The sequence below is a fragment of the Ascochyta rabiei genome, chromosome 11, assembly GCF_004011695.2.
Source record: "Ascochyta rabiei chromosome 11, complete sequence".
In the NCBI taxonomy this organism is placed as follows: Eukaryota; Fungi; Ascomycota; class Dothideomycetes; order Pleosporales; family Didymellaceae; genus Ascochyta; species Ascochyta rabiei.
This window is the reverse complement of record NC_082415.1, coordinates 1,167,352-1,182,712: the sequence shown is the minus strand read 5'-3', so window position 1 is coordinate 1,182,712 and position 15,361 is coordinate 1,167,352. Positions and strand designations below refer to the sequence as shown.

The 15,361-nt window shown below is 55.0% G+C and overlaps 6 protein-coding genes across 7 annotated transcripts, besides 1 other annotated feature; 1 reads left to right on the top strand and 5 right to left on the bottom strand.

Moving 5' to 3' along the window:
* Positions 1-171: 171 nt before the first annotated feature.
* Positions 172-1,806, bottom strand: EKO05_0006976 (Torulene dioxygenase; the record flags this gene model as incomplete). Its single annotated transcript, XM_038946270.1, has 1 exon — positions 172-1,806. The coding sequence occupies one exon, from the start codon at positions 1,804-1,806 to the stop codon at positions 172-174; it is 1,635 nt and encodes a 544-aa protein (XP_038797502.1).
* A 1,473-nt stretch (positions 1,807-3,279) lies between these two features.
* On the top strand, positions 3,280-4,296 carry EKO05_0006975 (uncharacterized protein; the record flags this gene model as incomplete). Its single annotated transcript, XM_038946269.1, has 1 exon — positions 3,280-4,296. The coding sequence occupies one exon, from the start codon at positions 3,280-3,282 to the stop codon at positions 4,294-4,296; it is 1,017 nt and encodes a 338-aa protein (XP_038797501.1).
* Positions 3,876-3,998: a tandem repeat.
* Positions 4,297-4,812: 516 nt separating the features above from the next.
* On the bottom strand, positions 4,813-5,725 carry EKO05_0006974 (ribosomal protein S5; the record flags this gene model as incomplete). The annotated part of the gene is made up of 4 exons (XM_038940797.1): positions 4,813-5,130; positions 5,205-5,388; positions 5,522-5,562; positions 5,624-5,725. 4 exons carry the CDS (start codon positions 5,723-5,725, stop codon positions 4,813-4,815), a joined length of 645 nt encoding a protein of 214 aa, XP_038797500.1.
* A 493-nt stretch (positions 5,726-6,218) lies between these two features.
* EKO05_0006973 (uncharacterized protein) lies at positions 6,219-8,277 on the bottom strand (the record flags this gene model as incomplete). The annotated part of the gene is made up of 2 exons (XM_038940769.1): positions 6,219-7,685; positions 7,735-8,277. 2 exons carry the CDS (start codon positions 8,275-8,277, stop codon positions 6,219-6,221), a joined length of 2,010 nt encoding a protein of 669 aa, XP_038797499.1.
* A 488-nt stretch (positions 8,278-8,765) lies between these two features.
* On the bottom strand, positions 8,766-10,265 carry EKO05_0006972 (uncharacterized protein; the record flags this gene model as incomplete). 2 transcript variants are annotated; one of them, XM_059636927.1, is made up of 2 exons in its annotated part: positions 8,766-9,007; positions 9,092-10,265. In XM_059636927.1, 2 exons carry the CDS (start codon positions 10,263-10,265, stop codon positions 8,766-8,768), a joined length of 1,416 nt encoding a protein of 471 aa, XP_059492910.1. The 2 variants fall into 2 exon arrangements, with proteins under 2 accessions (XP_059492910.1, XP_038797498.1); XM_038946268.1 differs by having other exon boundaries at positions 8,766-10,265.
* A 1,381-nt stretch (positions 10,266-11,646) lies between these two features.
* Positions 11,647-14,629, bottom strand: EKO05_0006971 (karyopherin Kap95; the record flags this gene model as incomplete). The annotated part of the gene is made up of 6 exons (XM_038940826.2): positions 11,647-11,672; positions 11,794-11,951; positions 12,001-12,353; positions 12,408-14,390; positions 14,473-14,531; positions 14,590-14,629. 6 exons carry the CDS (start codon positions 14,627-14,629, stop codon positions 11,647-11,649), a joined length of 2,619 nt encoding a protein of 872 aa, XP_038797497.2.
* Between the last annotated feature and the right edge of the window lie 732 nt (positions 14,630-15,361).

Below are 15,361 nucleotides of genomic sequence, written 5' to 3'. Positions count from 1 at the left end.
AAAAGAAACTGACAGGTATCCAAACTTGGTTTTCTTAGAAGATTACGATATCTCGTCTGAAGCACACGCAATGATTGGACACCAGGCTGTAGACGAACCATTCAATTCCCTACCATGATTTCGACTCACGCCTACAGTCGCCAGCTTCAAAGCCTCCACATGCCAACCCGCTCAAACGTCCCCCGTGTACTTCGTGCCAAGTCCCTTGAAAGCACCATGGAACCCGAAAGCCACAGGGCCCGGTACTTCTGCCCTGCCCACCTCCTCTAAATCTCTCGCGTTGAGAACGAGGAGGTAGCTCCGCTCGACAGAGCCATCGAGAACGACGGTCAACAGCACGCCATCGTCTTCCTCGCTGCCTTTGGGGTCGGCGACGAAAATCGGCTCCCCTGGCGTGTGCCCCTCCTGTTCCCAGAAGATACTGGTCTGTGTGGTGTTGTCGAACTTGGCTATCCCGTCCATGAATGAGGATTTGAGACGGTCGGCGCAGCCGTACGTGTAGCGGTGACGACGGGTAAGATAGGACGGGTTTATGGTAGGAAGTTCAAGGGAGACCATCTTATCCGCCAAGAAAAGTCTCTGGGCGTCTCTGGGTTGGCCATCATGGAGAGCGGCAGAAACACCGGGTAGTCGGAATTGAGCTTGCATGGGTAGACAAGAGAGGCGCTTTTTGCTTGCATATTCTGAGTCTGGAGTGGAGAGTGAGGAGAGCAGGTTGTCGTAGTAGAAACGGTGGATTACATCGGTGTTCTCAAAGATGGAGAGCTCGGTGATTATGTCTGTTTGGGAGGGGTTGCTGGCCGAAGGCTCTTCCCAGGCATTGACGCTGTGAAAGCAGAAGAAAGCGTCACTAGTGTGGGTGGTCACGAGCCCACGATTTTGACTGCGGTCGATGACGTACCATATTGTCTTGGAGTTGTGGTCGAAAGGTGCGATGGCCTGGACCATATTCTGGTGGTATAAAAGCGAGATGCCAGCCCCAGTGAAGTGGCTATTCCAAACACAGAGGATGACGTAGTTTTCAGTGAGAAAAAGCGAGTGGATGTACGCTGGCTTACCATGGAAGGTTGCAAGGACATCCGTATTTCCTGTAGAGAATGAAGTGCGGAAGATGCGGTAGGTGGATTCACGACCGAACTCCAGGTTGAAGTTGAAGATGTCGCCCGTTCTAGGATCGGACTTGGCGTGAGCAGCAGATATAGGTCCTTTCAGATCAGGGTGTAGCAATTCCTGAACAGCAACACCTTGTGGCTCCAACGTCTCAGGGTCTATCTTTTTGATCATGTGATTGTCGGTCTTTGCGTGGAGAGTCTGAATGCCGTTTGTGTGGCCGTTGACTGCCGACTTCTCCAAGTTGCCAATACAGCCTCCTCCAGGCATGTTGATTGAGAGCGTCACGCCTACATTCTTATTGTCGCGCGATGGTACAAAGACACCCATGACTTTCTTGAAAAGGCTCTCGCATGGGTCTCGTTTCGAAGCAAATGTGAGACCCTCACCTTTACCGGTTGCACGAACATGTTCAAGATACTCGTCCACGGTACGGCGAGATCTGTAGCTGACTTTTGCTGGCTCTTTAGGGCCAGGGAAGTCTATCTGGAAGCGATGAATAGCGGAAAAGCCGTCGAACCAATGCTTTGCTGCAAAAGTCTTGCCGTTCTTCGCCTTGGCCTTGTAACCCAGTGGTCCTGTCCGATATAGGACACCGGCCGCATAGTGTGGAATGCTACCCTTGACGGGCAACGGAATAGGCTCAAGTTCTTGATAGTCAGTATCGAATCCTGCGTCGTTTGGCCAAGCATCCATGGTTGCGTATCAGCGCTTCAAGCGTGCGTGGGGAATGGGAGACCAATCTGTTTGTAGAAATGACTGAGGAAGGTGGTATTATGATGTTCTCTCGCGGCCACAGGTGATGGATAAATGTGGACTTAGAGATAGTAGCGGCTTGCTTGTGTGCGTTAATGAATCAAAGGAGATGGTCGATTGAATTGAAGATATGATCTTGCATGCACTGCCTTAGCACTTAGTACTTAACACAACGGCCGCAACCTTGCGGGGCGGGCGTAGTATCAAGCCGCGCTGGAAAGTACTCCGTCCAATACCAAAAGAGCCATAAGCGACTCCACACCGTCGAAGACGGGAAGCGGCGTATGCTCAGGCGCACGTGGAATCGCTTGCCCTTGTCGCATGTTTAGCGAACGGTTCCAAGACAACATTCTGTATGACACGGCCGTATCGCTGGGAGCGAGAACCCACTAGAGAGCAGATTCGGAGCCGTCAGCATCGTCTATGGCGGCAGCTCGTCTTCCAGGCCGCAAGGCGAGCTGCTGAGTGTTATGCCGACCCAGCCGACCGGTTCAGCTACGGCCGCAAGACCAACTCAACTCAACGGCAATGGCCTTCGTTGTCCCGAATCCCATCGAAAACGGGGCATAGAGCGAAAACAATCCTATCCTAAGTGTCATGCTACTCTTGTTGGATTTGTGCAACTACTAGATTCTAGGATCATCCTTCGTCAATAGTTGTTTGAGTAGACGCGAGTAGACGGGAGTAGACGGGAGAGCTTGCACGCATTGGGCGAATATTAGCGAGTGTCGACCGATAACGTTGTGCGATGTCAGAAAAGAACACCTAAGGATGTGCCTGTCAGTGCAATTGGCGAGGCCTGCGGTGAGAGATTTGAAGCTTCGAATGTACCTTCTGTCGCAAAAGCTGGAGCTGGCGAGAGCCGGGCGCTTGACAAGCGGTGTTAGTGACGTTGTAAACCTGACGGAAAGAAGTGTAGGTCCGAAGAGCAATATACAGATGCGGGTATCCAGTGGGCAAGACAACCATGTTGTTGGGATAGCTTGAAGATGGGATGTGCGTTGCAAGGAAAGTGGGCTACCAATTCTCTCAATCTTAGGTGCTAGTTGAGCGGTGCTTGATAGACGAGGAAGATACTAACAATCGCATAAGCCCTAGTGGAGGCCTCCAGGCTCATTACACGAGCCGAGGACAGTATATTAAGAGAAGCCTCAGACATGCTGAAGAATGAGCGCTAAGGACCGATGAGGCTAGCTCAGCCCTGCAGCAGCATCATCATCGGTGATTTCAACATTTGCGATTCAACTCGCAAACTTACAAACCCTCGACCACCAGTCACGTCACGCATTGCACAACACACAGCGTTCGCATCGGAACCCCTCAATTAGCCAAATTCGAACTTTCAGCACAAGAATTTCTCCTCAAAAGCACTAGGAAATCGCAATAATCCGAGCATCAAGCCCCGCAGCCACCATGGGCGCCCTACTTTCTCTCCCAATAACGCTCCTCAACCTCCTCCTACCATTCACGAAACCCGGGACACCAGTTGCTCAAGACCTCATCCACACAGCTGTTCTCTGCGGCACACTTTATTACGCCCCACAAATCGCCGAATGGTACAACACACGACAGCTCGGGAACACGACAGACGGGCTAGGGCAAGACACAAATCACGACCAAGAACAAGAAACACAACAAAATGAGCCACACGACGTACGCGACGTACCCCAAGAGCCGCGGCCCCAAACCGGACAGCCCGGTCTCCAAGCGCACGTCGAAGACGAAATCGAACCCGCAGCCCCGCAGCCAGGCCCCGCAGAGCAACACCAACAACCCCAACCCAACGGCGCTTTCGAACTCCCGGAAGACGCAGGCCCCGCGAACGAGCGCCCGCGCCCAACACCGCAAAACCGCGCCGTCGGTGCCAAGAAAGCGAAATCCCTCGCCCGCAAAGACCAGCGGCGCGCGTACCACGAGTTTCACCGGCAGGAAGCCGAGCTGCGGCGCCTGCAGGCGGCCGAAGGTGCCGAGGAGCGTGACGCTGCGCTTGCGGCTGAGAAGGCGCGGCGGGCGGCTGCCGAGGCGGAGATTGTCGAGCGCGAGAGGCGGGAGAGGGAGGAGCGGAAGCGCGAGGTGGAGAGGGAGCTGGAGGAGGAGCAGGAGCGTAGGGAGAGAGTGGTGCGGAGTGTGAGGGATGCAGTGGACAGCGCTGGCTGTGTGGATCTGGTCGATGTAGCCTGGACTGAGGGCAAGGATCGAGTGTGGGTGGAGAGACTGGTCAGGGCTAGTGGGGTCCTGGGACAGTTGGCAAAGGACGGCGCCAAGGTCTTGATCACAAGTCAAGGGTGGCTGGTTAGAGTCGATAAGGATATCATGGAGCGGGTGTATGCAGACGCTGAGAAGTTTGGAGAGGCGCGTGGTGGCAAAGTTGGGTTCAACGAGTTTGGCGGGATGCTGGAGAGGGCGGTCAGAGCAAGAGCTAGGGTGTAAGATTGCGGACCGGTTCCTGAGCGGATAGAGGGGGTGATATCCAATAAATGAGCAGGCGTGTGATACAACAACCCGTAAACAGCATGAAACGCAAATGCTATGTTTCCGAAACCAGGTCAGCATGTCGATGATACTGCTAAAGATACTGGTCGGTGTCGACGTAACTTTGCAGGCGAACAGTGCTAGAGGAAGAAAAGGGTATATAAAGACATGTCTGGATTCGTCATCTCGTTACATGCCATCTACATGAAGCTGGTATTTTTCGGCTCGACCATGCGGCGCGGCGGCAGTCTTTTGTCCTGCCCATTGTCCCCAGCACACCCCTCGACACACAGCACATCCAAAAGAGGTTCGATGGAGATGGTATCGAATTGTCCATTTTGATCATGCAACCATGAAAGAGGTGTTTATTAGCCTAGAGAACCGTTGACAAAGCATCAGATCCCCCGTACCATAGAACCATGCCAGGATAAAAAACTCCTTCCAGACACCCACAAGTACACACAAAGTCCACGCTTATCGGTTGGACTTGGCGACACGCTCGAGCTCGTCCTTCTTCTTGATGGCGTACGAGTTGGAGGATCCCTTGGCGGCGTTGATCAGCTCCTCGGCAAGGCACTCGGCGATGGTCTTGACGTTGCGGAAAGCGGCCTCACGGGCACCGATGGTGAGGAGAGCGATGGCCTGGTTGACGCGGCGGAGGGGCGAGACATCGACGGCCTGGCGACGGACGGTACCGGCGGAACCGATACGGGTGGAGTCTTCGCGGGGACCGCAGTTGACAATGGCATCGACGGCGACCTGGATGGGGTTCTGGTCGGTCATGATGTGGACCTGCCGTGTATTAGCACCGCAATTGCCTTGTAGTATCCTGCTCGCCAATGCAGCATGGCATGTGTTGTACGTACAATCTCAAAGGCGTGGGCGACAATGCGGACAGCCATAAGCTTCTTTCCGTTGTTGCGGCCGTTCATCATGAGCGAGTTGGTGAGACGCTCAATGATGGGGCACTGGGCCTTCCTGAAGCGCTTGACGGCATATCGGCCGGCAGAGTGCGATGTGTAGACGGGCGAGCGGATCTGGATGTAGTCGCTGCGAGCATCAGTTAGCCGATGGACTTCGCAAGGCAAGCTATCTCCATTCCCCGGTGTGCCAAAGAATACGAGCGTTCGAGTGTTCGATGTGCGCGCGGCACTGGGGTGCGAATCAGGGGGCGGTAACGTACGTGAGCGACATGTCGCGGACCTCGACCTCCTCGTAGGACCACTGCGCCGTGTCAGTCTGTTTTCAGTGTGTAGCGATGCGCGGGCGCTGGGCGTATGCAAACCTTGTTGAACAGCTTGATGCTGCCAATCTCCTCGGTGACCTCCTTAGGGAGCACGGGGTAGCCAGCGGGGCTCTCGACCTCGATTTCGCCGTTGTCAGACATGATTGCGGTTGCTGGTGGTGAGGGACGGAGGGCTGGAGGTTAGTTGTCGCTGGGTTCGATCTTTCGCAGTGGCCGTGAATATTCGGTGGGCGGAGTTGCATTGGCCGCTCAAGCGAGGACTAGTGGCTTGGCGGTCAAGCCCGCCATCGTCCCGCCATCTCGAGCACCGTTGCCATGACACGGTCGTGAACATGGAACATCAAATTTGTTCTTAACTGAGAATTCAGAGACAACGTATGCAACCACTGTCCCTGTGAGAATGAATTTCAACACCACAACACTCTATTATGCTATATTCAAACTCCGTGCCCAGCCGTGGTATATATCCAGCCGAGCCTGGCCTACCCAAAAAGCAAGAGGTGATCCAAAACACCGTGCTTATGACCACTGAGGCAAAGTAGCAAACCGGGACGCCATGCGATGCCGCTCAGCAGATCATGAAGCTAAACAAGAAGCACTCAGGACTTCAGCCTTATAAAACCAATTCCAAATTCTACCTCCGCCCAATCCTTGACACTGGTGCGCTGATATCGCGCCTCTCCTTCACTCCATCCAGCATCTGCTTCATCGGCGTCCCGTGGCCTTCAGCCATGCTTCGGGCCCTACCCCGTCGCTCGCGGATGGCCTGAAGTGCAGCCTCCCGGTCAAAGGGCACGTTGTTCAGTGCCAGCTCGCCGAGGACCGGGGCACGATGAGCTACTGTGAAGGGGCTCATCAGCTGTTTGCCCGGTCGCGGTGCCGGTGTTGCTGGCGAAAATGCAATTGGGATTGTGGTCGTTGTGGTCTTCGTGACGTAGGGAGTGCCAGGTCCCGCTGTAGTTGGTACCGAAGGCTCCATCTCTTCATCGCTATCGTCGATGACATCCTCATGAATGGAAATGTTCGCAGTCTTACCCTCGTCCGTCTCGACGTTGATACCTTTAGGTGCCACCAGCTCCTGCTCGTACTCAAAAGCTGCCTCCAAAGGCGCGATCTCGCTTTGAGGACCCGAGTAGCGCGTGCTTGAGTGGGCTGATCCTCCGCTGGACTGTCGGAGGAGAGATCGTTTGGGCGGTGCCTTTACCGGGGACGGAACAGACTTGAATGTGCCGGTTGTGGGTGAGAAGGCAATGACCGCTTCCAGCTCCTCATCTTGCTGACGGACGACGACCGTTGTCTCGGAAGCTTGCTCTGGCGGCGGTGTGAATGGCCTCTCATTGTCGGTGGGCTCATCTTTGACAACGTCCATCGCGTCATCACCGTTGTCGCTGGCTGGGGGTGTCAGAGCAGGCACAGAAGCCCTGATAACCTCCATCTGCGCTGCGTAGCTGTTGTCGTGTATGTAGGTCTTGCTCTTGTTCTCGGCGATGCGGCAGGAGCAGCATTGGAACTGACACTCCATCTTCATAAACTCAATCTGATCCTCAGCACGCGCACGGAAGCGTCTCTCTGCGGCCAGCTCCTGCTGCAGGAAGCGCAGGTCGACTGCGAACTTCCTCGGAGACTGGTTTTCTTTGTCCTCGTCGTTGTGTTGTGCGTTGCGAGGCTTGCGGGGAGAGCGTGCTGGTGAAGCGAATTCATCCTCTTCATCGATGGTGGCTGTGGGCAGCGCGATCTGCCCTTCAGCTGCGATGCGCAACACTTCCTCCTCTTTCAGGCTTGTCTTGAGTGCATCGCGCTCGCCCTCGACCAGCTTCAGACGATCCTTGAGTGTCAAGATCTCCTCTCCCAACCGTGCTGTAACGCCTTCCAGCTCGACTTCCAGACTGTAGAGCTGGCCCTGATACTTCGCTGCTTCCTCGGTCTTGAACTTGACATCAGATTCAGCTCGCTTGATGTTACGCTCCAGCCCCTGGATCTTAGCCTGGAGTGTTGGCACCTGACCTGACTTCCTCAAAAGCTCCTTGTCCTTCTCCATGTATCGTTTCTTATATTCGCGGTTCTTAGCCTCGAGGTGCTTGTTGTTGTAGTCGAGTTCACTCTGCCGTTTGTTAGTGCAAAAACGGACACACGATTTGTTCATGACGCACAAGCTTTGCATTGGACACCCTCCATGAATCTTCACGCTCCTTGAAGACCTTCTCCCACTTGGCAACGTTGGCCTTGTGAGCTTTGCGCTCTTTTTCGTATGCATCCCGCGAAACAGCCAAATCCAGCTCTTCTTTGGCAGCCTTGAGCTCGTTCTTCAGTTCTTCAATGCGCACCTCCTTCCGACTCGAAGACATGGCGTACTCCTTCTCGATCTTTTCAAACTTCGCCCGGTCCTTGGCAATCAGTGCCTGGTACCGGTCGCGAGCTTCTCTGGGGTCCTTAACCTCGAGAGTCTCGAACATGACGGCAAGTCCGTGGACTGATACATCGGAGTCGTTTCGTCGGTGCGATCGCAGAGGGGAGCCTTCTCGTAGCGGGGAGCCAGATCGTGAACCGGAGCGCGTGGCTGTAGGCGAGAGCACAACAGAGTCGCCATATGAGGTCTTCTTGCCGGCCAGACGCTCTGGGGATGTTGGGAAATGTGGCATGCTAGGCGACATAGCCAGCTTGGAGGGCGAGGGTGGGAGAGAGGGCGGGTCCATCTTTTGGATGGGGGATTCGTTGAGGCGCGCCAGTATGACGGTGATCGATTGATAGTTATGTTCAAAAGTGCGTGCGATCGCTGTACGCAGTGTGGTAAGGTAGCTGCAGGTCGTGTAGCACCAAGTGTGTTCACGAAGTTCAGGCAGCGGTAATCAACAAACCTAAGCGAGCCTCCCCTGTCCATAGCAACGCGCATCGACCACGCGTCCCTGGAATCGTTCACCACGTCATTCCAGAGTATCAGGCAAAGCCGCATACAAGCATGTGTGTTTTGTCTGAGCTCAGGAAGCTCTTATCCCAGCCTTACAAAAAAAATTAGCAGCATATCGCTAAGGACGTATAGACGTTGTTAAAAGATGAGAGTCAGGGCATTGTATGTTCCTCCTTGATGTCCAAACAACCATGAATGCCACCAGCACCGACTCCATACCCTTAACCACCACGCCTCGTCTGCAATATTCTTCACTTCTCGTCTGTCGATGCGCACCTACAGCTCCTTTTTCAAAAAGTGCTCAGGTCTATGATCTGTTTCGTAATCCACGTGCACGTATGCCCTCTCGACGTCTGGCAGACTCTCCAGCTTAATCTGCAACTCTTCCGCGATATCATGCGTAGCCCTTAGACTAGACTCAGGATCCATGACAACATCAACCTCGACAATGAGACGGGGGCCGGAGTGGTATGCGCGCACGGTGTCGATTTGACGAATGGCGGGGGAGTGTGTCATCGCTAGGGCGGTATTAGTGGTCTGGTTTGTGCAATGAAATGGTGAGGGTACGATGATTGGAGGCGATGGGAGGAAGGGCGACTCACAGATGTAGGTGATGTGCTGCAGCATATTAGGATCGGCCGTGACCCCAATCAGCAACTGGAACTCGCTATACGCGGTCCTGGACCACAAGAAGATGATCAGGACAGACAAGAGCAGAGCTCCCATGGGGTCGATCCACCACCTCAGCTTAGCACCACCGACGCTCGTTAGGATGCCGAAACCATTGATGAACAGGTCGTTTCTGTGGTCTTCCCACAAGATCCGGACTTGACTGTACTTGTTGCGGATAGCCCAGCAGTATAGGAACAGGCTGAATTTGGTCGCGAAAGCAATGGCAACGGCAATGACAGATGGCAGGTAGAAGTCGTTGGTGTCTGGTCCGGTGTGTTCGGCGACGGTGCGGATGGATTCCACGATGATGACGACCGAGACGGTGATCATGAGCGCACAGAAGGAGAGGTTACCGGCAGTCTCGATGCGTGCTTTGCCTGATGGAAACTTGCGCGCATCCACACGCGACACGGCTCGGGCGCACATGATGAGGGTCAGGTTGGAGAGAGGGTCGAAGAGCGAATCCGCCATGGTAGTGAACAGCGACAGCGACTTGGAGCTGATGGCGGCATAGAGCTGAAGACACGCAAGGATGACGTTTGCTACGAAGGATCCAATGACGGCAATCTTATACTTGAGGTGGTTGGCGTCGCCCTCCTCTTTTGCTGCGCGCCGGTGGTCGTCGACGGGCTTCAACAGCCGCTCAATGTTCTCGTTTTGTGCTTCGTAGAACTCTTCAAGCTTCTTTGCACTGCGTGCCTTCTTGTTCAGACTGATGGGGCCGCAACCATCTCGCTTCCGCGAGCTGTTGGCGCGGATCTGAGCGAGCTCATCCTCGGGCTTGATTGCAGAGGAGAGATGGTACGGGTCGTTGTCTGGCGTGTATTGCGGAAGCGACTGTGATTCTACATCACTAGAGCTGTCGGCGCGGTTCAAGACATGGCTGGGGCGTGCGACAGGGTCGTGTTCGTAGGTAGAGGCGGTTTCGACGGCTGTGCTGTTACCGTTGAACTTGTGGACTGCAGCTTCAGACGCGCTGGCTTGTTGCGGCAGAGCGGGAGCGTGTATGTGGGGGCTCGCTGTGCGCTCTACACGATCAGGATGTTTGTGGAAGGGGTGTGGTTTCATCGAGATGGCGTGGTGGAGATCTGGTTCTGACGACATGGTGAGGGCGAGTGAGCAACGTAATCCCAGCGGACTGCGTCAGCTTTCAACAGGGGATATCAAAGAAGCTGCAGGAAACAGTGACTATCGAAGAGGCAGAGGAAGGGCAGTCCAGTATGCAAGAGAGAAATGCGAAGGTTATTAACTGCTCTTAGGGGCGTATGTAATAAGATCGACGGCATCCAAGCCCAACATCACCACGTGGGGACGATCATGCCAGGGAAGGTGCAAGCGTGCGACGTCCCTACGCCACTTCGGCGCTTCCCAGTATCGGATATCTTCGAACTGGGGCGATTGGTATAGCTGACGTCTGTCAAGACTTTGTTCGACCGGTGTAGATGAAGTGAACCTCGGCGCGCGCCTACAGTTCACTGGTCGGCTATCGATAAGAGTCGCTGTGTCATAGAGTGTCATCATATTATATCAACGCTCTCGCTCCTGCTTTAACAACTCGAAGATGATGCCTGAAAATCACACAGCCTTAATGTCAGGAAGTCTACAAATATTACGTTCGCTATTCCATTACTTCCGGTCATCGTCTTGGGCCAGCACTGCGAGTGCGGAGCCAAGCCCGCGCCTGCATTAGTGTCATCTGATGATTCCTCTCGGCGTTGCTCTTCATTTCAAGATCCGCACTCCGTAACTCTGATGCAGTGTTATTTGTTGACGCATGTGCACGCATGATTTAATTGTCTCAGGTCTGAGAAACATACATTGGACACGACTACATGGTAGCAGCCACCGAACCAAAGCTGGTATAAACGCCATGTGAATGAACTCAATCGATAAATTGGGATATCTACTCTCCTGACGAGCAGTCTACTGCTTCGTCTTACAAGACTGTGGTGCTACATGACTTTTGCGGAGACGTACTGTGCGTGGCGATGTGAAGGCGGAGGTGAGGGCGTGTAGTGTCGTGATTCTGTGCCGGGGGATGGGGCTGGGATCGAACTCGCGGGGGATTGGACGGGACGGTTAGGGTGTTGCTTCGATGGACCGAGAAAGCGGGTGAGACAAGTCGTGGCGAGGTGTTGTCTGACAAGCGTTCGGCATGCAAAGAGGCAACTCTCCATAACACAGTAGTGGCGATGGCGATGTTACCACCGCGCGGCTCCAACCGCTTCTTCCTATAAGTATGGACTGATGCGGCCAGATGTCGGTGCGAGGAGTCAGCTTACGGTTGTCGGGGTCGACGCGTTTGGTGGGGTGTAGCAGTAGGTCCGCACTGTCCGGTGAATACGGAAAGAAACGAGGGATCGCTAGACCTACAAGCTTAGCCAAACAACCGGAAACACTCTCTGGCGAGAGACAGCATCCAGCCACGCGACTAGGCCACGTCTCGAGCCCGCAAGGTTTGGGCATGGGGAAGGGATTGGGAGACTCAAGCCATGACGCCTGTGTTGCCGCCTGTGTGAGGGAGGTCAGTGGGAGCAAGTAGGTAAGATATAGCTAAGGTATTTCGGAATGGACCAGGTACAACAATGGTGTGTGGTACCGCTTGGAGTTTAATCATTGCGTTACAACTTACCGATTTGACGTTTGATCTGTTCACGGGCCCACCGGGCGGTGTCCCGTGTACGTCCGCTGAAGTCCTGGTTTGCACGAGTCTCCCTCGCCATCGCTGTGAGGAAATCGTGACGGAAGTACTCCCTGACTTCGCCATTTTGGAACGCATCTGCCAGGTCACTGTACATAGTTAGACATGAACACGAGAGGTAAGATCAGAAAGCCTTACCCAATGACGCCGCATGCGGATCGGAGAAGAGCCTCGGTCCTGTTGGGGTCTTGCTGAATTGTGCGGAGCAGGTCGAAGATGGAGTCGAGGAAGGGAACAAGGAGGTTTTTCTTGTTGCTCGCCTTCATTGCGTTGATGGCGCCGTCCCAGGCATCGAGAATACCCTCCCTCAGTGATGTGATGTAGTCAATCATCTCGTAGTTGTTCTCGGTGGTCAAAGTGACTTGACCGGCTTGCTGGAGCACCTGAGCAACGACGGTCAGGTAAGTCTCAAAAGCACCGTGGATGGCATGTGCGATGTCGCCGAAGCACTGCAGAATAGCAGGCTTGAGCTGGTTGCCAAGCGCGGGACTCTGTCGATATACGTAAGCACCGATCAAACACGTTGCACATCACACATGACTTACTCGGAGGTTGTTCAGCAGGGAGTTCATGAACGCATCACAGTAGGGCTGGACCTTCTCTCCCAGCGAACGTGTGATGTCCGAAACAAGACCAATAGCAACGGAGCACAGGGCAGGCTCCTCCTGGTTGTTTAGAGCGTTGTACAGGAAAGGAGAGAATGCCTCCATGTACTTCTGGAAATCTTCATCGAGCGCAGTGGCGATTGACGCAATGGCAGCAAAGACAGTGTCGGGGACACTTGACTTGGGAGGGAGAGAAGACAGGGTACCAAGCAAGATCTCCATGATGCGGTCTGCCTGAGGCCTGATGTCGCCTTCCAATCGCTGAACAATCGACATGACAACACTGGCCAAGCTTGTTTGCATCTCCTCGAGCGTGAGCTTGTCCTCGACGCTGACAACCTGCGATTGAAGGTTGATAGACTTCTCCAGACGCTCAAGGATGACGTTCGAGAGCTCGTTCACAAGGGGCACACTGTCGGCTGCAGCATTTGTGACGAAGGAGTTGAGCACCTCGTACGCTGCAGTCCTGAGCTGGTTGTCCGCGTCGCCCCTTTCGGTAACCTGCAAGAGGTGCTGCACACTCTGAGCAAAATGAGCGGAAAGTGGGTTGCTCTGGCATCCAGGCTCTCCGGCAAACCTATCAGCCAGGTTCATGAGCGACCAACAGCACGACGCAGCCATCTTGGGGTTGCTAGAAAGGCCATTGAAAAGTGCTCCAATCAGAGGGGGCAGATGCTGCTGTGCATCGAGAGCTCCTGGCACAGCCTCGCAGATACGACCCAATGCGTAAGCAGCCGAGTCCTTGACATGGATGTTCTGGTCATCCATCATGCCGATGAGAGTAGGCAGGGCCTGCTTGACAATCGGGTCCAGGACATGCTCCTCGGGGCCTTCCATGATCGCACCGAAGGCGGAGACGGCGGCATCCCTGTAGTGCCAGTCCTCAGAGCGGATGTACTTTTCAATGAAAGCAAGCACGGGAGGCATAACAGCGCTGCCGACACACTGTGCCCATAGCTGCAGACACTGGTAGGCGGCGCGCGAAGTGTTGTACTCGTTGTCATCAGCATCCTCGTCCTGCTTGGCAAGCAGCTCAAGAAGGACAGGGACAACCTCCTGTGTGGCAACGCGGGCAAAGTTGAAGTACTCGCGGAGCTCAGTGGAGCCTTCGGCTTGTGCCTGTGTGTTGTCGTCTTCGATCGCGATTTCCTCCTCGCATACTGTGCACCAGAACTCCACGGCGAGTTTGGCAACATCCTCCTCGTCGCTCTTCATGCCCTGAATGGTAAGACCGAACAGAGCCTTCTCCATGTAGAAACGCATCTTGTCATAGTAGAGACCCATGATGCGGTTGAGACATCCGTATGACCCTTGCTGAATGCGAGTATCGTCTGCCTGTGTAGCCTCGCAGATGACCTGCATGATGTAGTTGCGCTCGCCCTCGTTCTCAAAGTTGGATCGTATGAATTCGATCGAGTCGCTGAGAGCTTGGATGGCTGCCACTCGAACATCGTTGTTCGTCTCCTCCTTGCGAGCACCCTGTACGACGGCTGTCAAGATTGCGTTGGAGTGATGTCCCAGTGCTTCTCTGAGGTCGATGTCGTCGGTGTCGCAGACGTAACCGATTGTGGTCAGCGAGGCCTGCTTCTGGCTGTCGTTGCCCTGGCCGACGTTCTCGACGAGGGTGGGCATCAGCTCCGGCCACTGGTTGCGAGGTATTTCGATGGCGGCAATGGAGGCGATCAGCTGGGCGACGGTGGTGCCGACTTGCTTGTTAGGCGTCGACAGTGTGCGGAGAGCCATCTGCTTGACCTCGGACTTGATCTGGGGGTTCAGGTTGGTCCATCGATCCTGGACCTGACGTAATCGGGCGTACTCGCGGGCTGTAAAGGCGTTCTTCAGCGCCAGAGCAGCCGCAGTTCGAATGTGTGCTTGGGCGGCTTCGTCTGCAAGCTGTCCGCCGAGTATAGAAAGGTATTGAGACTAGAGAGAGAGAGAGAGGGCTGTCAGTGGCCATGCTTGGGGGGAGAGCACGCGCGGCCTTGCTGCGGCGAGAGGCACTTACGAAGTCAGAGTCGGCGGCCTGGGAGAGTTGCTGCTCGGAATTCTGGCGGGTGGTGGCGTCTGTCAAGCTGTAAGTGAGTGCTGCAGGGCGTGGGGAAGCGTGGCAGAGGCCGCTTACCGGGAGACAGTGTCCCCTCCAACACCTGGTTGATATCCATGATTGCAGGAGGGTGCTTCAAAGAGTCAAAGAGGGGTATCGGGCAGTTGAACAGGCAAGGGAGCCGCAGTGGCGGGAGGTGTGCGAGGCGTGCGAGGTGCGCGAGGTGGTGCGGCGAATAGGGTAAAGCCTGCAGGAGGTACGGTGGGCGCTCGTGTACGAAGGGAATGGGAAGCGAAAGGAAGTCGACGTTGCCAGGCCGATCTACCTATTCACGTGTTTGGCTGCGCGGGAGTTTTCGTCTGGATGGCTTGGGCCCCACTACGGCGCCGGTCAACGAGGCAGAGGAGCAATGAGAAGCTAGTGCGGGCGAAAACAACAAACAAAACAAAGCAGATGCGAGATGTTTGCGGGTGCGTGAGAAGTTTCTGGAACTGGTTTGCAGCCCACGCGCAGGCACTCGGTCTGCACTGACACTGACTTGCGTTGGCCGGTGCCTGGCAACCACATTGGCTCGCTTGGGTCGTGCTTTCTCCAGGCCGCCTTGTGCCCCGCCGCTGCCTTGCGCCTGCGCGGGCTCCTCTGCTCCTCTCCTGGGAGACGGCCTGGGCCTTCAATGCGGCTGCTGCACGCTGCTTGCATCGGCTTCTCTGGCCGCTGAAGTCCCCGCGTGGGCGCAGGAGCTCGTCGTCGGCTGTTGGCATGGTCGTCTGGCGCCCCTGATCGCCGGCACTTTATAGTGGTACTTTACAGTAGTACTCTATAGTACGACCTAGGTAGTCCATCACTGCCC